Consider the following 20257-nt stretch of genomic DNA (forward strand, 5'->3'; position numbering starts at 1 on the left):
TCTTTTATGACTCTGAAAAACATTGCAAGCGAGCTACATAAGGGAATTATGTACCACATGATCAAGTACGACGAAAGCGGACGTTTAATTTAAAACGATGCTATCACCGGAAGTTCCTAACTCTGTTGTATCTGCGTGCTTGACGGTCGTCAGTAAAAGCGCCGTGAGTAGCAGTATTTCGCAGAACATTCGAGAGGTAAGCAGCGAAAAACAATTTCATCACATTTTTCTCGACTCATCCTGACGTGGGTTTCACATCGACGGTCGTAATTCCACAGAGAAAATGTAGCTAGCTACCCGGCGTTAAGAAAACTAACCTTACTTAATCACATTATCCTCACCCACCCGCTTCGACAGCACTTGGCTAATATCTGCGGGACGTCAGTTGGCATCGCTGTAGCATCTGGGCTCCGGCTATTTCCTGGAGTTCTAACGTTATGAGCGACTGTTAGTGTACGGTGGACAAAACTAACGGCGAAGCTGTATTTAGACGTGGATTGTACACGTATCACCTCGAGGCTAACCATTTGGCATAATGTAGGGGAATTAAGCGATGATACACGTGTAACGTTAACTTTAGCCAGTTAGCTGGCTGTCGTTAACGTCACCTGCACGTTGAGTTACATAACGTTAAAACTACTTGACATAACGGGGCGTTTGAGAAGTCTCCTCGCTTTGTTTAGTTCTTACATCAGCTAACTACATTACATTGTACGTGACCGTTGAGCCACACACACCCAATGAACGACAACAGCTGTCACACCTGATGATGCTAACGTTAGCGTTTTAGTCCGCGGTTTTGTATGGATAACAATACGCTTCTTCTCCCAAAGGTCCCCCAAACCCCGAGGACTTTCCAGATAACCCCATTCTGTCTCTGAGCCTGGCACCTGCACTGTTTGGACGCTTTAGGGTGTTTAACTGTGCATCTTTGAGAGCCAAAAAAATCATTAAGAACCCTGCTGCAATCAATACAACACCAGCACCGGCTATCGACCACCGTTCACTGCGGCTCTTGGACGATCAGCGTTGTGTTTATGTCTTTGTTTTGCGAAAACGGTAAGTTGTAGCAACAGTTTGTGGCATATTTTAAATGTTTTAAGAGATGTATGACATGTGGTTATATTTTCTCTAAGGCAATAGTGAGCGTTATTGTGCGATATGTCAGGTTTTCTGTGCCACTATATCAAAATGGCGTCTCCCAGTTCCCCCACTCGTGTGCAGTGACTGTATGACGCACTCTGCACCAAGCAGCCAGCTAAGCTAACCTAGCCTCCTCCTGAAATAGGCTCGACCTCTGCTCTTCTGAGACACCTCAGCTGCGGACATCACTGTGTCCCTGACAAACCAGTTGTGAGTCATTTAATGTCTAATCACACTGTCATGGCTGAGAAAATGACTACTGCAGACTGGGTAGTTGGTATTAAAGCCGTCCGCAGGGGGAGAGTTGTTTGGCAGCTGCTGGGCCTCCTGTTTTTGACCTAATAACAAGAGAAGGCCTTATGTGACTAAAGCCAGAGGCCCTCGTGTAAGACAAAGGGCTTCAACAAAACCGTTTTAGTACATATATGGCCACAAAAGAATCCTGTTTAGTAGCTGGGTTTTATTTTTCTTCTTTTGGACTAATCGTGCTTGCTCACTGTTGGATCACATGGCTATTTGCTGGATTTGATTTTTGTCAGCAGAGGCTTAAACCCAGCCTTTTCATATTTGTAATCTATCTGGCAATGCAGGTGTTTATGCTCAAACCTGTTATATAATATTATATATAAGGGACTCTGCAATATCCTTGAGCTGTCTCTGAAAGTCTCTGGGCTGCCTATTACCCGTCCTCCTGGATTGGCATACCTATGTCATAACTCAGTCTGGTCTGGCTAAATAGTTGCACTCACTCAAGAATCATTATGCCCCACAGGAATCTGTTTTATGTTCTTGTGGATTGTGGGCTATCAAGAGTACACAACCACTTTTTAATTACAAAATACCTTCAAATAATCAGAGCTGCAACTACCAATTATTTTCATTGTGATTTAATCTGCCTATTTCCTTAATTGGTATGTCTATAAATTGTCAGACAACAATAAAATATCTATCTATAAAATCTCCCAGAGGAGCTTCAAAGTGCTCAATTTTTTTATTTTATTTTTTTCTGACCAGTAGTCCCCCAAACCCAAAATATTTAGTTTGCTATCAAACAAAACTAAGGCGGCCAGCAAATATTTACTTTTTGAACCACAATAAAAGCTCAAACCAGTGGGGGGTTTTGGGGGCATTTTTTCATAAAACAAACTTTTTAAAAGATAATTAAATTAGCAGAATTCAGTAAATATATTTGAGGTATTCTCCCTGAATACTGGCACAGACTAAACAAGTGTAACACAACTGCATAGCTTCACATATGGTACTGGGAAAACACCACTTTGCATTCAGTGTAAGGTATACAATTTTAAAATATACTGCTGTCAAACATTTATCTATAAAATTCTCTGTTCAGTGAAGTTGGGTAGAACACATGAAGTTATTGTTACATCATTTCCTTTATTAAATATTGAATTTAAAAAAAAAAAAATGTTGTCCCCCTCCTCTTTCAGAGCTGTTGCGCAGCCGTTGGAACCTGTGTGGTGGACATCTAGCCTTCAAGCAAGGAGCTTGCGGCCACAGCGGCACAGCGTTTTTCATGTCAGAGACCGAGCGCGCTTGCAGTCGTTTATGTCATCCCCTCTTTTCCAGACAGAAGATCCCGAAAAATCCCCAACCAAGATCCTTTTATCTTACTGATAGTGCTAACATCCAGCCAAAATGTCTGTCAACGTCAACCGCAGCGTGTCAGACCAGTTCTATCGCTACAAGATGCCCCGTCTGATTGCCAAGGTAACGGCTCGCTGTCGCGGGTTTTTAAGTTTGTACATGTTCGAGTTGTCATAAATGTTTAAAAAGTTATTACATAAGTGGAGAGATGACCAGCTTCATCATGTTGACCAAATCGAAGTTGCCTGAGATAATATTTAGATAAGAAATTCTGTATGGAGACTTTCTTTCTGTCGTAAGAACACCGTCTCCAACTGTTTTCACTAACATTTTTTGGCTTTGGTGTTGGTCTGTCTTTATCTCATGCAGGTTGAAGGCAAAGGGAATGGAATCAAGACGGTCATTGTCAACATGGTTGACGTTGCAAAGGCACTGAACAGGCCTCCAACATGTAAGTAACACCATGTGCAGTATCATCTTCTGTTTGTCCTTTTCCCACCAATTGTCTGGTATTAAACCAAGCCCTATGGGAAAAGTCAATTTGTACCCAGAGATCAACTAAACGGCAGAATTTTATTTTGAAATTTTCAGCTCCTTTTTTACCTTTTTTTTTTTTTTTTCAATTTTGAAGCTTTATTTCCATTCCTCCCTCCTTTTTTTTATTTATTTATTTATTTATTTTTAATCACTTCTGAATTTACTGTTCAACCAAACAATGTGACGGGATTAGGTAAAATTGCTTTAATCTAATAGATGTCACCAACCAAGTTACTCATGCTCGTCTCGCCTACAAAATATTAAAGCAAAAGTTATCCCCTGTACATGAAGTACACCGTGTGAAGTTTTAGTCAAGAGGAAATGTCATTTTAGTTTTTGCTTCTTGAATTTTTCATGTCTGAGTCATGTTGAGGCAAGATTACAGGGAAAAGGGGTTAGTGTTAAGACGTGTGGAATATAGCTGTGTGTAATCTTGAGGAAACAGGTTTTTTGGAGGCAAACGCCCAAAATTAAACCGCTCTACCATGATACCACTCATGTCACTTAGTTGTTTTTTGGTACAGGGTTTTACGGCATGAGGATACTTTTCAAAAATCAGTGATTTTATTGGGTGAGATCATGTAGAAAGCAGCAGAAATTTTTGATGTTTTCAAAAATTGGCATTTGTTTAAATCAATGGTTACTGCGATGTGTTAGAAGTGGCTAACCAGGAGTCCATTTTTTTCATTTCATTGTGACATCTGATGTTATTTCTGATCTTCTCCAGACCCGACCAAGTTTTTTGGTTGTGAACTAGGTGCTCAGACCCAGTTTGATACCAAAAACGACCGTTACATCGTCAACGGATCCCACGAGGCGAACAAGTTGCAGGACATGCTTGATGGGTTCATCAGAAAATTTGTGCTGTGTCCTGAGTGTGACAACCCTGAAACTGATCTGGTAAATATTTCACAGCATCTGTAACGAAAGTTCAGAAGCAAATATAATGGACAGGTCTCGTGAGATAAAGTATTGAGATATTGCTCTGTGCTTTTTTATTTTCTCTTCCCAAAATTAATATTTTGAATAGTAAAGCAGGGGCTTCCTCTTATTGGTTTATTTGATTTGATTGTGTAGCTTTTTAGCTCTAATAAGATTTTGTCTTTCTTACAGCATGTCAATCCCAAGAAACAAACCATTGGCAATTCCTGTAAGGCCTGTGGATACCGCGGCATGCTAGACACCAGACACAAACTCTGCACGTTCATCCTCAAAAACCCACCAGGTGAGATTTAGCTGTTTCTGGTAGTTACAATGTGGCACAACAGAAGCAGAGTTGATGGTCCAGCTCCCTCTTGAGTCAGGAACTTGCACTCGCGCAGATTTGATGATAACAACTGTTTTGCTTCTCCAATAACAGAGAGCACTGATAATGGATCTGCATCTGTAAAGAAAGAGAAGGAGAAGAAGAACCGCAAGAAGGACAAGGAGAACGGCTCTGGCAGCGGAGAGGCTGGAAACCACGACAACTTTGACGCTCCTCAGGCTGTGGTGGGTTTCCTCCCTTCATCAGGTGTCCTTTTGGCTTTTTGACCAAACAGAAACTAGTCTGGGATCAAGCCACTAGAGTCTATTAGGAGCTGCATTTTCACTGGTGTGAGTCAGACAGTTGTATGACCAGATGTGGGAGTTTCTCAACAGCAAACACAGCCTGATAATGGTCGGGAACACACCACTGCGTTATTTGCTTAATGTTGTACCTCTTTTAAGAAAATGTTTAACTGTCTTGTGGTTGCTCAAAGTTCAACGTCCCTGTGAGCAGCTGACTGTGTACTCATTGCTAAAACAAAGATCAGCAAAGTCAAAAATCACTTGCTATCTCACAGTCCAGGGCTACTTCTAATTCTTATTTAGTCTGTGTGTTGATTTAAGCTTCATCAACATGTTCATATTTTTGTCGACAGAAATAGTTTTTTACTATTTAAAGCTAGTAGTCCAAGGTGATGGCACATGCTTACCCACTCACATTTCATCTGTAAGGTGCAACAACTTTCCTTCAAACGGATTTCCTACTGAAGCCTCTGTCTCTTCGAACACGAACGTGAACAAACAGCAGTTGCATTCAATTATTAGGCTTTTAATTCTTGTGTCCAGAGGTCCTTTTTGTGTGTGCTTTTTTTTTTTTTTTAGTTTTTTAACAACCGGTTCGGTTAGTTAAAACGAACAAGGATTCACTTTAGTCTGTGCCAGGAGTTGTCTATAGCTGCTTTTTTGTATTTACTGTACAGAAGAGCCCTCACTAAAAACGTTGTTTCATTACCCCCACCTTTTCATTTGGTCTGACGTCTGTCCTCCGTGCATGTCTGGCGTCAGGATGGAGACGACGATGATGAGGACTGGGCGGAGGAGACCACAGAGGAGGCGCAGAGGCGGCGAATGGAGGAGATCAGCGACCATGCCAAGGTCCTTACGCTCAGCGAGGACCTGGAGAAACCCCTGGAGGAGAGGGTCAACCTGTTCTACAACTTTGTGAAAGTAAGGGTTGCCTGGCTGTGGATTCTTAGACCTTATGCACAACATCCTCTCCATATCTACTAATGTTACTATAATGATGGAGACATAACCAAGTTTTAGTTGATCTCAGGGTTTTTGACGGAAGCTGTCTGAAGGACCATTACAATGATAATAGATTAAATCAACAGTCTGTAAAATGATAATTAATGACAGATTTTCCCTTACAATTGTTTTACGTTAAATGTATGAAATGGAATTTCTTAACATTGGTCAAGCAGTTACCAACAAATATTTTTACTTGATCATTTGGAATCTTGAACTTTTTGTTTCAGCAATTCATGAATCGACTAATCCTCTTAGCACTACTTGAAACTATGAATAATAAAAAAATATCCATGAGGAAAAGAGACTGTAGATGTACAGAGATTTATAATATTAGCTTGAAGGTATACATTCTCAGTTATTCACAGCAGAATTGGGGGAGAACATTTAAATCTTGACTTGTGTTTCCAACTTCTAACTTAACTGTTTTGCCATTTCCAGCAAAAGAAGGAGAGTGGAACCATCGACGGCGCTGATAAGGAGATCTTGGCGGAGGCGGAGCGTCTGGATGTGAAGGCCATGGGCCCACTCATCCTCAGCGAGCTGCTCTTCAACGAGAACATCCGCGACCAGATAAAGAAGTACAAACGCCACTTCCTGCGAGTAAGTTGAATGATGCATGACTGTAGTCGTTATTTGTCTATTTTTGGGACCAGGTGAAAACGTCGCAGGTGGTAGTTATAGATGATGCTCATAACCTTCTCTCCCGCACCTCTAAACATTTCTGTAGCGGTGGGTATTTGTCTCATGACTGTTATCTGATGTTAATTTTCCTCTCAGTTCTGCCACAACAACAAGAAGGCCCAGAAGTATCTGCTTGGAGGTTTTGAGTGTGTCGTGAAGCTGCATCAGGTCCAGCTGCTGGCTCGTGTTCCCATCATCCTCAAAGACCTGTACGATGCAGACATGCTGGAGGAAGATGTCATATTCGCCTGGGCGGAGAAGGTGGGTGTGGGGGGGGTGTAGATATCCATATATTGAACTTTTATTAGATAGTAAATTAGTAAATTTAATATAATTTTAATAATATAATAAAACTTTATTTATAGAGCACTTATCAAAACAAAGTACAAAGTGTTTCACAACAAGAGAAATAAAATACCACATTGAATGACGAAATATTAAGAAATAAAATACATTACCCTTTATATAAACATGGACATGACCAGTTTTGTTAAACCAGTTTTGCACATTTTTATACTAAAATAATTATACAAGATATTTATCAACCAATGTATGTGGGGGAAAATATCAAATATTGGCACTGGCTTGCAAAAAAGACATCCTTCTATAAATTTAATTTGATACGAGCGTTAAATTGGCCCTTAATAACGATGTCGCTTATTGTCGCATTATATAATTTCCTGTGTAAACAGTGGACAGCCAGTTTTAATTGGAGCACTGCCTGTAATTAAGTCGTAAAGCTGTTGATAGAAGGCATGAGACGGGCAGGAGATAAAATAACTAAATCATCACTTATACGGTGGGTTAAATGTGTCACAAGCAGCATTTAATTTACAGTACGACACTAAATTGGATTGTCGTTGTATTTAATCAGAGCTGTTAGAAACCAGACTGACTTTGTTTTTCTCCGCCAGGTTTCTAAGAAGTACGTCTCTAAGGAACTTGCCAAGGAGATCCACGCCAAGGCTGCTCCTTTTGTCAAATGGCTGAAGGAGGCAGAGGAGGAGAGCGAAGGCAGCGACGAAGAAAAGGAGGAAGATGATGAGAACGTAGAGGTAACGGAAAGGCGTAGATCACTTTGTTTTATAATCTTGTGTTTATCTGAAGTGTCGGCTTGGCTCTTATCCTGCATTAAATCTAAATGATTGTATGTAGAAAACTTTAAAACAAATGTCAGTAGCTGCATACAGAAGTGCAGTCAGTCCACTTCACAAACCTCATCAGAACATTCCCATTTATTTATTTTTTTTATTAGATAATAAATTTGGTGCCAAGAAGAGAAGTTTTTTGTATGAAAATATTTAATTAGTCATGTTTTTTTGTTAATAAAGGCAGTAACGAATACTTTACTGTAAGTGTTTTGCTGACTTTCGGTGTCTGAGATTGGTCTGAACTTCCCTTTCCGAGTTCTGCACCCTAACAGGAATAAATCCACATATTACACTATCTACTTATGAAAGTCGACTGCAATGCCAAAAATGTTGACTAATTTACACCAGTGTGATGTCGAAACTTGAACTCTCCAGTTCACATACACTGAGAATGGGTTATTTTATAGAATTGTTAACCAGGTAATTCAACTTTTTTGTGGGAAAACCATATCAGACATAAACTATTAGTCAAAGCAGAGTATAAATCGTGTCTGGAGGGGAGCTTTAAAGACTAGGGCCGGGTTTCAAACCTGCAATTTATTTATATTTTGCACCAACTGAAATGTGCAAACGAACAAGCACCGAATGCCTTGTCAGTCATACTCGTCTTTACTTATTCTTTTGCTCAATCATATTTTATTTGTTTTCAGGCAAAGTTCGCATACAGCTGCTTGTATTTAAACACTTAAACTCGGACAAATACAAGTGTTTTTCTACAAAACCCCTTTTTTCCATTTAACAAAAGAACTCTATTGTTCTGTCGTCGGTCCCAAGACCCAGACATCATTCCAGCACTAGTATTGAAAGTTTTTCAAAGGATCCAGCCTCATTCAAGACACTGTCAATTAAACTGTAGCTGTAGTCGGAGTCTCATAACCTCTGTGGATAATGTTAAAGCTGTTTTTATTCAGCGCTGGTGTTTTCTGTCCTCAGGTGGTGTATTCTTCCTCCGCCCGCGAGCTCAAAGTGGAGACTGTCAAACCAGACACACCTGACAAAGAAGAGGACGACATTGACATTGATGCGATCTGAGAGACTCGGATGATGATGATGCTTTTCTTGTGTTGTGGCTTTGATTCACGATGCCCTGTACGACCTAAATGGCTGGCCTTTCCCTCCTTTACTTAACCCTCCCCCTCCCCAAACCCACAACCCTCCTCTGCTTTGTGGCATGACTTAACATAGCGCTTTACTTGCTGCACATTAACTCTGTAATTTTGAGATGTATTCAGTTGATGAAATGAAGTCGCTTGGGGGATTTTAATCATGGGTGTTTGGGGATCATTTTGACTGCACTTTTTTGTTTTGGTCCCTGTATTTTTCCAGTCAATAAAGAATGAATGTTTTGCTATCCACCACACTTCTGATTGATTGTGTGTGATGGTCACTGTTCTATTTTTCTTGTCTTTAAGAAGTTGGATTGGAAGCGAATATTTTGTGTTTCTGTAAAGACGAGCAGGTTTTACGGTCTACGTTTTATGGATGAGGAACCTGCATATGTATGGGGACAGCTGCAGTTTGCTTAACTAAGACATACGTTGAGTAGCAGCTTACAACCTAGAGCTGAAAATAATTAGTTGACAGAAAATTAATCACCAACAATTCTGATAGCTGATTAAGTCATTAAATGCAAAAAAGGCAAAAACACTCTGCTTCCAGCTTCTCAAATGTGAACATTTGCTGGTTTTCCATGTCTTCTGTAACTGTTCGCTGGATATTTGGGGCGTTTTTACTGTTAAATATGTTGTGATGGCCATATTTTCACTCTTTTCTGACATTTTATGAACTTCACAATTAATCAATAATGAAAATAATCACTAGTTGCACCTGTATTCCAAATATGTAGGAATTTGATTATTTAAATCCAGAGTCATATTTTCTCATTTAGGAGACATGACGAGCCAATCTGTGACTCCGACTGAAGTTTTTTTTTTTTTTTTAGGTTTGTCATGTTTAATTAGTTATTAAAGACAAGATTCATATAATATAGTGTAAAATACAATTTCAGACTCAAATCATGACCTTGTATTCAAACCACCTCTTGAAAGTTTTTACATCCACCAACAAAATTTTCTGTATAATTGAATCTCAATAAATAAAAATAGCTGGTAATTGACAGGGTTTTAAAATAAATTCTTAGATTTTATATTAAATGATGAATATTATCAGGTCATAGAGGAAATTATTAGGAATCATCAGGGAAAATAGTTGAAAAATGTAATTTATCGGGGCAAAGCTGGACACAAAAGGCAACTCAAACAGGACACGAAGACATTTGCAGTGATTTGTGATTAAATATTTAGAGAAAATTGGGATTTTAAGAAAAGATCAGAATTCTGAGCCACTTGTCTGTGATTGTGGACTTTAATTTCTTCCTTTTGGGGTTGCATGGAGAAGACTTTGTAAACTGTCTTATTCCTGCAAAGTCTGACAGACTGAAAGGAGGGCTTTGTCTTGTTATCCTGTGGTTCCTCTCTTTAATATGTGAATCTGTGAATGTACAAATCCGTAAAAAAAGATTTTCCTTTGAAGCCAAATAAATTCCCACAGAGACACTTCCTCCTGATTGATGATTGTACTTTTTGGTCCACTGGGATTGAGGTCAGCCGGTTTCCTCACTTCCTCCACCCGTTCAGCTGGACACACTTATGCTGCGTTCAGGTGCTGTCGGAAATGTAGTTTTTAACGTTTCAATACATCAAACCTCACAATCTGAGTGGGTATTGTGTGTATTTGGAGCTGTAACTGTACATGGTAACTATTTTAATCTATTGTATCATAATCAAAGACAACTGTGGACAACTCCACATCGAGAGACTGTAATAATCCAGGATTTTAGAAATCAGAAGTCTAATTCACCCAGCACAACTCCACCCAGCTCAGACACTTTTGACCAGCCATTAAAAAAAAAACTAACTTTTCTAAAAAATCACAGAATTCCACATTTAATGTAAAAATGTAACTTTTAAAATTATATATTCTGTAACTTTTATCCACCTATATTATGGTCTGGTGACTAGTGTATCCCTTTTCAATATAGTTTTTAAACCTCCAATTCAGCCTAAGAAATATCAGAATCAGCACCCATCATGTGCAATATGTGTGCAATCATAAACTCATCCACATGTCATTAAACCGTCCCAAAATCCAGACATTTTACGAGCACATCTGGCTCTAACCAGGTTTGAATCCTGCAAAATATTCGTCTTATTTATGTAATTGGGACTTTGGTAGCAGCAAGCCAAACTGAAAACAGGCTATTAAAGATTTCTTATTTTGAGATGACAGATCAGTAACAGCTTCCGTAACATTTGGGATGTGACTGTCCCATCTCCGGTCACACGCAATCTGTTTTATCTAATTATCAACTGCTCTGCATATTTCTTAGATTTTACTTAGATCTACTTAAATCAAAAATCAAAAGAGATTGCATCACCAGCAAATTAATCAATACATCTAGTCCAATCTGATCCCCTCAAAAACAATAACTAACAAATAAGTAAATAATTAAAGTAAAAATAATGGAAATAAATAAAGTGATTTTTCTCTTATTTATTGATCGGTTGATTACTGAATTACAGAAATTAAAGGTCTCACTAGTTCAGGGTACATTAACTTAACACTCAAATAAGTAAATAAAAGAAAAGACTGCATGCATTTCACCTTCTGCAGCAACAAATTACTCTGGATTTCTTAAATAAAAAAGCCGCCAGAAACTTCTGTCAGAGTCCTTTTATATTATGTTTTAAGTTCATTGATTCTGATTAGAGCTGCAACGATTAAATGATTAGTCGATTGACAGAAAATCAATCAATTTATTTCAGCAACATCCTCTGGCTCCTACTTCTGTTGTACTTACTACTTGTATTATTATACCGTATTGTTATCATCAACCGGTAAACCCACTTTGTACTTTTCACTTATTTTAATTTTATACTTATACCCACTTGATACTTAATTTAGCTGACCTGTATTATAGTGCATTATATTTTTTGCTTAGTACTTCTATTCCTGTGTGCACTGACGTGACAGTGAGCTGCTGTAACAAAATAATTTTTCCTCTGGGATCAATAAAGTATTTCTGATTCTGATAAATTGAATATCTCTATTAATTTTTCAATAAAGATATTGTGCATTTTGCACTATTTTTTTTTTTTTACATTTTATACATAGGCCAAACGATTAATCGAGAAAATTACCCACAAATGAATCACTTCTGATTATGATAAACATTTTTTAAAATGTATTTATCAAGTAAAAATATGGCAGACATTTGCCGCATAGTTTAACAAACATGAAAAGTTACTTGATTCACACTATATTCGACTTGCGCAGAATAAATTAATAAATCTTAATCGGACTAATCGAGAATTTAACCGATAGATTTGATGATAACAATGAAAATAACAGTTGCTTGTTCGACTGCTCGTGAGAAAACTCTGACGTCGGAGCCTGGGAGGGGTCCGTGAAGGCAGCTTAATCCAGCCCAGCCGCTGAGTAGCCATTTTGGTCCCACCTAAAACAGACAGACCAGCTTCACTTTGGGCCGTCGGAGATGGAAGAAACCGAGTCGACGGCGAGTATTTCAGCCACACAAACCGTCTGAATCCCTCCGAGAAATATCGACCGGTGACACTCGACGCCATGGCTTGTTTTTAAACAGTTGTTTTGCGGGGGGAAAATAAGCCTGGGGTTTTTTTTTTTTTTTTTGGAAGTGGCGACCGACAGCGCCTTAACGTTAGTTTAGTTAGCTTCACTGACTCAAAACCCAAACGGCAGTGATTTCGTTCGCCTGCCGAGTTGAACGCGGGTTATGAACGGGTATGTACGCGCCATGTAAATACTGAACATAAGCTTATCATGCGCTTTAGTGAGGTTTTATTTTATTTTTATTTTTTATTTTTCCCCTCGGTCCCTAACAGTTCAGGTGCTCGGCTCTAACGCGTCCGGTCTGGTTTGAAAATTGTCACGATCCATGCTGAGACTGTTTCCCCGGAGAGAGCTGCAAAGCAAAGCAATAATCTAATTTTTCCGGCTGTCTTAACTGAAGAAGGTGGACATCAGACGGCGACTCGTGGAAGAAGGACGAATAAAAGATGTCAACAAAAACTCCTTTGCCTACGGTCAACGAGAAGGTGACGGAAAGTGTAAGTATAAAGGGTTGTTTGTTGGGTTATTTAGCTAGCTGCACTTTGGTTCATTGCTGTAAAAAAATGCTTCTAGAAGGAGGTGGCTGTTTGGCTGAAATTGTGGCTGATTAATGGCGTTTTGTTGCATTATTGGACTGGATGATAGCCAATTGTTTCACACAGGGGGGTTACACTTTGTTAAATCGTAAACAAGCATATCCTCTACGTCAAGCACACCCTTCAATTTTATCCACTGTCTATTTTGGGATTTATTTGCATGTAAGTTATATTTTTGTCGGCGAGTGATTTACGCTTTTGAAGATTTGATTCTTCTGTAGGTATTTAAGATGTAGTCAGGAAATTTAGGCCCCACCACGAACAAAACTACAGTACTTTACCTGCTGGTTCTGGCAGGCAACAGTAGTTTCTGTTCAGGCTCGCTATTGGCTTTCCCAACTGTCACTCAAAGGTTTCAACCGTTCAGCTTCCAAATATGGGCTTCAATAGTCCCGCCTCCTCGTGACCGACAGAATATCCTGTTCGGAGCGGCGTTGTCAAGGTAGTGACAATGTAATAATTATAGCTTCCGGTCAGGATTTTCAAAATTAAACTAATCTCTAGCTTTTTAAGATACAGAAATTAAAAATATACAAAACAGAAATCTGTTTGAAAAAATGAAAACTTAAAAGTAATAACTTTTTCTGGCCAAAAAAATTAAAATAAAATATCAGGGCTGCTACTGAAGATTATTTTCATAATCTATCAATATTTTTTTTTCTATTAATTTCATCATTACTGCAACTATTATTCTCATTGCAGAGTAATCTATCTATATTATTTAAAAATGCCAGTAAATAGAAAAAAAAACAAAACAAGCACTTTAAAGATGTCACCTTTTAGGTTTTGAAAACCTGTAAACAGGCATTTTTCACTGACAAATCGTCCAAGATCTTGAAGATATTCAAATAATGATATAAAACACAGGAAAACAGAAAACGCCATGTTTGCTTTATAATTGATTTCAACAATTAATCGGATTACCAAAGTTAGTGTTCATTAACCGCCTGTGATTAATCAGCAAATTGTTTCAGCTCCCATCACATTTTCCAACATCCCAAAGTGATATCTTCCAATTTTCAAAACTCAGTTGTTTGTTTTTACAATGATAGAAAACAGTAAAGCAGCAAATCCTCACATTTGAGAAGCAGCAACCAGTAAATGTTTGGCATCATAGCGCTGTAAATGACAACAATTTATTGATCAAAGTTGTTGCAGATTAATTTGCTGGATGGACTAATTTAGGTCTGCAATGGTTATTGGTATCGATTTTAAATTGTTGCTTATTTTGTTGATAAATTGAATTAACCATTTAGGCTATAAGATGTCAGAAAATAGTGGTAAATGCACATTACAAGTTTCCAGAATCCAAGATGGGTTTTTTTCCCCCGACTGATGGTTCAAAAACTAAAGATGTTTAATTTACAACTATATAAATATGGGAAAAGCAGCAAATCTTCGCAATTGAGATGCTGAAACCAGCAAATGTTTGGCATTTTACCTTTTTTATAAATGACCTAAACGACTAAGTGGTCATCGTATCTACATTTTGAGGTATCCTTACCATACATTACTTTTTTCTCCCCATAGCCCTTCTGTGTAGCTGCAGCCACGCAATGCCTACATGTGATTTCAGGATCTCATGACTCATCATGGTAGCAGCAGGGAGTCAGCTGGAGATAAGACTTATCCTGCACAAACTGAGCACTGAGGGTGATAAGAGGTGGTGAAATGTCATTGATCCCTGTTGGGAAAGTAGGCCGTTTCAGTACAAATTAGGGTTGCAGCGGTATACCTGCTTCACGGTTTCAAGTTTCATGTCAGGACATAATATTTTGTGAAATTATAATAAAGCGTTTGTTCAACCATAATAAACCCTTTTCTTTTCATTCCTTTTAAGGGTCATTGTAACTAATAATAATAATAATAATAATAATAATAATAATAATGTACCTAGAACCGTGATATTTTCTGAGATGGTTATCGTACCGTGAAAATCTCATACCGTTGCAACCCTACTGCAAATGCAAAGATTCAGTAGCCAGAAAGACGGCTTGAAACCAGTAGAAGCAATAATGAAAACAGAAGGAATAACAATTAATTAATTAATTAGAAGATTAAAATTATTTATTGGCAACTATTTTGATAAATAATTTAATTTTTCATAAAAAAATACCCAACATTTGATGGTTCAGGTTCTCAAATGTGAGAATTAGCTTCTTTTCTAGGTCTTATATTCTTATGTATATTTAATTTACATCATAGCCAACTTAAAATGTTTGGGTTTTGGACCTTTGGTCGGACAAACAAGACGTTTGATGACGTCACCTTGTGCGCTAGGATGTTGTGATGGCTTTGTTTTTTTTTTTCTGTTTTTATATAGATTAATTGGGATAATGATCAACAGTTTACTCGATAATGAAAATAATTGATAGTTGCAGCTCTAAATAAAATATGAAGAATTAAAGGTGTGTGTTAACGTACTTTGCTGGCAATTTCAGCATCACGCTGCATGGTAGCATAAGAGTAATTCAAGAGATGGAGGAGTAGACTGTATCTCCCCAACACTGTGAAAGCAGCTGACTAAATGCTTTTAATCTGAAAGGATAAGCTCTGGTCTTCCTGTGTGTCTGCCTGTAGCAGGCTTGACTGAGATCTGTGCACCCCCCCCCCTTGCTGCCTCGCTCTCTGGTCTCTCTGTGGTTATCTGGGCTCTTGAGTTGGGAAAATCTGGTGTTTTGGGAATCTCTGCTGGGCATCATCAGCGGGGGCACAGTGTGTTTTCCTGTTGAAACATGACGGGCTCCCAGGCAGCCAGGAGACACCGCAGCCTTGTGAGTAACCGCTGAAAAGGAAAGGATCACAGTAAACGGGGAGATTTCTTTTCTTTTTTTTTTCCCTCTTATAGGAAGTTGTTAGCTGGTAAAATGGAAATTATGGTTTTTAAAAAAATATGTAGGATCTTCTGTGTCCTTTTATGATTGGCAGATGATGTTGTGGAAGGAAAAACACAGTTTAATGTTCCCAGAGACTTTTTCTTTTTCCAGTTTGTCTGTGGTATTCAACAGTGACCTTATCCTAGTTGATGGTATTTTTATCTCCGCTGCTATCGCTGTAGAAGTCCTAAAATATTCCTTAAAGTGTGTGCTGCTTAGCAGAGAGTTTAAAGTGACCTTATTGTGGTTTATGTGGCATTTTATATCTGCTGTGGTATCTCTGAAATAATTCATATAGAGGTTTATAACGTCTGTGGTGTTAATGAAGTTTATTGTGACCTTGTCCTACATAATGGTAACTTTGTCTTCTGTGGTATCTCTGTTTATAATACTCTTTAAAGCAACTCGATTTTAGCTGTAATATCTGCACAATATCTTACAGAATTAATTAATTTGATTGGTGCTCTGTGGAGTGAAAACATGAAGTACAGATAATGTTTCTTGCTTATCATGTTTGCCCTGTGTTCTGGCTTTTATATAAAACTCTAAGTTTGCATGAAAATCTAAACTCTTGTTGTTAATTTTCCTACTTTTTATCATTGTCCTAATTACTGTCTCCGGGGTGAATGTGGTCAGTTAGGTTTGTGGATGGGAGGGGACGGGTAGAGCCGGGCGGGGCAGAGGGCGCAGCTAATGAGGCATCGGTCGTTCAGTCGATACTGAGGCCGCACCGAGTATCTGTCAGATGGCTGTTGGGACACAGAGGGGTGCTTTTGACCCACAAAAATCAAGCCGTCCATTGGTGGTGCTGTCAGAGCTGTGCGCCACAAAATCACGACGGCAGACTTCTTCCTGCACCGAGCAGTTAATCTTTTGATTGCACGTTAAAGAAGCGATCCAGAATGCGTTGGGTTTTCTCAATGTTTTGTGTAGTATCCAGAGGAGTTAAGTTTCTGTCGTCTGAATATATTCCCCTTTACATCTTCTTGCAGCCTCAAACAGTACAATACAAACGGACAGATATTCTGTCAGTCAAAGCTGAAAAGTGCCTTTTTAGCTCTGTTAAAATCCCAATCAGACTTAATGAGGGTGAAAAAGATTAGCAATAAACAGTGTTTCACACCCACGTTTCACGCAACAAATGCCAGATATTTAATAAGTGTAAATAATGTTTAAACTGCCATCTACTAACTAAACTGATCATGAGATGCATCAAGAGGTGGGTGGTTTACGAACTCGGCTAAACCGTTTTCTTTGGGTGAATCAGAACAGTAGTGTGGTAACAGTAAGTGAAGCAGACTGCTGTTATGGATTGACCCTTGAACTTTTCAGTAACGATTTTGAAACCTTTTTTTTTTTTTTTTTTTTTAAATTTGTTGCTTTGTGCTCTGGTGTACATCCTGTTTTCAGAAAGTCTGCATGCCCATAACAGGATATGACATCGACTGGAGTTGCCAGCCAGATCATTTTGTATTTTTTTTGGCAAGTTTATTTTTACATCACCTTTCGAACATAGAGGCACTTTTACATTGGGCAAAAACATGCATAATGACATTTAAAAACTCTATCTATATCTATATATATCTATCTATATCTATCTATATATCTATCTATATATCTATCTATATATATCTATATATATCTATCTATATATATATATATATATATATATCTATCTATCTATCTATCTATCTATCTATCTATCTATCTATCTATCTATCTATCTATATATATATATATATATATATATATATATATATATATATATATATATATATATATATATATATATATATATATATATATATATAAAATAGTAGTTTCTGTTGTGCTTGCATTGTTTGTGTTTCCTGCTGTTATGGCAGCTAACGTGGTAAAAAGTTAACCACACATTTTTTTCAGTTTAGTTGTTACTTGTGTGTGAACTTGACCTTCATTATGACGGAGCCAGTGACTGGGCAAGTCTTTTCAGTGCATTCTGGGTGGGACAATTGAAGCAGATTTTTAATCAAGAAATCAAATGGGCACACATCCATAAGCAGCAGAAAATGTTCCTAAACTGCTAATCTGTTTGTCTTCATTATGATTTAAGTTCATATAAAGGTTACCAGTGTAACTCGAGTGTTTATTTGGCAGCTTGCATTGCAAATTATTTATTTTAGAGATGAACAACAAAAAATTAATGAGATTAATCATTTAAAGTAATTTTTCAAGAAGAAAATGCAAAATATTAACTGGTTCCAAGCTCTCAAATGTGAGGATTTTGTGCTTTTCGTGGTCTTATATGATAGTAAACTGATTATCTTTGGGTCAAGAACTGTTGTTTTGACAAAACAAGCATTTTGAAAACGTCACCTAGGACCCTGGGAACTTGTGATGGGTACTTTTAACTATTTGCTTTTCACTGTTAGTCAACTAATGGTCAAGTATTAGCCAGATTACAGAATTATCACTTTAAAATTGATGTCAAAAAGTACCAAAGAAATTGTACATTTAGAAAGGGGGCAAAAGTGCCTGCAATTAATGTAATATCTAGTTTTGAGGCTCTGATATTAGGTTGATGAAATGGTGAAAATACTGAGTTTATCAGCCATCTGGAAGAAAAGCTTACTTTCCTTGTCTGGATGCAGAACTATAAATATCAGTATTTTTTCCTGCAGAGTCTAAGTGGATACCTCACAGTGGGTCAACATGAGTCACCACTGATACATGTAGATGTTTCACAGTATGTACGATTCAACGGCCAGCACTCGTCTAAAATTATGTATCTTTTCCACAGCACACATCTCACAGTAATGGGCGTCAGGAGATCAGCACGCGCTCGGCCCGGACCGGCGTGCGATCCCGCAGCTCCGAGGAGCCGCAGCAGCCCCACGTAGGCAACTACCGGCTGCTCAAAACCATCGGCAAGGGCAACTTCGCCAAGGTCAAACTGGCCCGACACATCCTCACCGGCAGAGAGGTGAGATGGACACAGACGCTGGCTATTTTTATAAAGAGTGAAGTCAACTTTTAGGTGTTCAGCTGAGAAACTTATAATCATCAGTGAAACAACAAAATCAGGTTAAATGTGTGTTTCATCATCATTACGAATCATAAACCCATGAATCTGAACAGTCAGAACAACAGCAACCTTAAAAACGAGGTAAAGAATATTCTTTTGGAATAATAGAAAGTAGATAAATTAAAATGCACTTAGAGTAGACGTGAGAGGTGCGTGATCTTTCCCTTTAGAGCACTTGTAGGTTAAATTAAAAATGCAACAAATTAAGTTCAATAAATAAAAAAAACAAATAAAACTTTATATGCAAACCCAATTTTTTAAATGTAAAAAGTGCAAATAAAAATGTTGCCGTAGTATAAAAATATAGTCAAAACGTGCAAGATAAGATTTAAATTTAAAAATGATACTTAAAGTACACGTGGCCTACAGAAAACGCACACTTTCGTGTGTCTACGATATGTGCTTTGTGAGTGGATTTACAGATATTTTACGCCAGTATTACCATTAAATTTGAGCACGTACACGCTTAAAGGTTCATCAAATTTTGAGATTCAGTGTCCCCTTAAGTAAATAAGTTAGACCACCTTTAGTTAAACCTCTACACACGACACTAGGACTATGAAAACTGTTCATTGAAAGCAAAAATGACTTTATCAGAGTTTGCAGCTCCTTTTTTTTAAGACGGCGTGAAGTCAGTTTCACTGCAGGTTCTACACATCGCTCCCTCTGAGCTCATCTGTGATTTTGGCAGGGAATGATACTGCTGGGCTGACATTCAGTTGTTATTACAAGCCTCAATACTCACAGCCACAATCTCAATACTACTTTTGTACCAACCGAAAAGTGAAGTGAGAAAACTGTCAAGTACCAAAAAGCTGGCATCGAATTTTCAGTCAGATTTATAGTCTTGTTTTCTTATTCTTTGATTCCTGATTCAATTCAGAATTCTGCTGGTTTATGCCAAACCCAGCCCTACCAGCTCCACATACGGACATATCCATCACTCTAAACCTTGTTGGCAGTAATGGATGTTTTCAGGGAGAGCCGTTGCCGCTGAGCATTTGATTTGTTCATAATTGACGAATGGAAAGAGCAAGCTTCTTCTTAACGCACCGTTACAACATTCAACGAAACGATGCTCTTTTCCCCTCAATCCCCTCCTGATTCTGTCGTTAATTATTCGGCAGTTGCATTTTGCCGTATTTTTATTTATTTATTTTTATCTCAAGGAGGAAGTTGAAACTGTCTTATTGCTCTCCTAGATTGGCTCTAAAGTCTTTAAATGACGATTTACTAAGAGATACATTTACTACATGTCAGTTTCCTTTTCTGTCTGATTGTTTCTGTTGTGCATTTTTTATTTCAGGTCATACTCCACTTCCTCTTTTTCACACTTCTCTTCTGCTGTTAAGCCCCATTTAGATCAGTTTCGATGCTGGGTTTTTTCTCTCTCTC

The 20257-nt window shown here is 38.1% G+C and overlaps 2 protein-coding genes across 35 annotated transcripts in view; both read left to right on the forward strand.

Annotated features, from left to right (window-relative positions):
* Positions 1-45: 45 nt before the first annotated feature.
* On the forward strand, positions 46-9036 carry eif5 (eukaryotic translation initiation factor 5). Of its 2 annotated transcripts, XM_044166284.1 has the most exons (13): positions 46-196; positions 834-1059; positions 1289-1353; positions 2592-2871; positions 3118-3199; positions 4013-4185; positions 4399-4510; positions 4646-4776; positions 5599-5760; positions 6283-6444; positions 6622-6786; positions 7440-7580; positions 8610-9036. In XM_044166284.1, exons 4-13 carry the CDS (start codon positions 2800-2802, stop codon positions 8706-8708), a joined length of 1299 nt encoding a protein of 432 aa, XP_044022219.1. In that variant the 5' UTR covers positions 46-196; positions 834-1059; positions 1289-1353; positions 2592-2799; the 3' UTR covers positions 8709-9036. The 2 variants fall into 2 exon arrangements, with proteins under 2 accessions (XP_044022219.1, XP_044022218.1); XM_044166283.1 differs by lacking the exon at positions 1289-1353.
* Positions 9037-12173: 3137 nt separating this feature from the next.
* The window catches only part of mark3a (MAP/microtubule affinity-regulating kinase 3a), a 58260-nt gene continuing 50176 nt past the window's right edge, over positions 12174-20257 (forward strand). For 11 of the 33 annotated variants that reach the window (XM_044166240.1, XM_044166237.1, XM_044166241.1 and 8 more), the window contains exons 1-2: positions 12175-12823; positions 18578-18760. In XM_044166240.1, the coding sequence (XP_044022175.1) occupies positions 12773-12823; positions 18578-18760 (234 nt within the window). In that variant the 5' untranslated portion in view covers positions 12175-12772. Of the gene's footprint in view, positions 12824-15547; positions 15697-18577; positions 18761-20257 lie in introns of those variants that run through there. The other 22 variants (XR_006374512.1, XM_044166244.1, XM_044166250.1 and 19 more) reach the window with 5 other exon arrangements.

Source organism: Siniperca chuatsi, linkage group LG15, assembly GCF_020085105.1.
Source record: "Siniperca chuatsi isolate FFG_IHB_CAS linkage group LG15, ASM2008510v1, whole genome shotgun sequence".
In the NCBI taxonomy this organism is placed as follows: domain Eukaryota; kingdom Metazoa; phylum Chordata; class Actinopteri; order Centrarchiformes; family Sinipercidae; genus Siniperca; species Siniperca chuatsi.

Bases quoted from the DNA above. Each gene is read 5' to 3' on its own strand.
- eif5 (XM_044166284.1), top strand. From the start codon at position 2,800: ATGTCTGTCAACGTCAACCGCAGCGTGTCAGACCAGTTCTATCGCTAC. The intron at 2,872-3,117 runs GTAACGGCTCGC...TATCTCATGCAG, and splicing joins TGCCCCGTCTGATTGCCAAG to GTTGAAGGCAAAGGGAATGG. The intron at 3,200-4,012 runs GTAAGTAACACC...GATCTTCTCCAG, and splicing joins ACTGAACAGGCCTCCAACAT to ACCCGACCAAGTTTTTTGGT.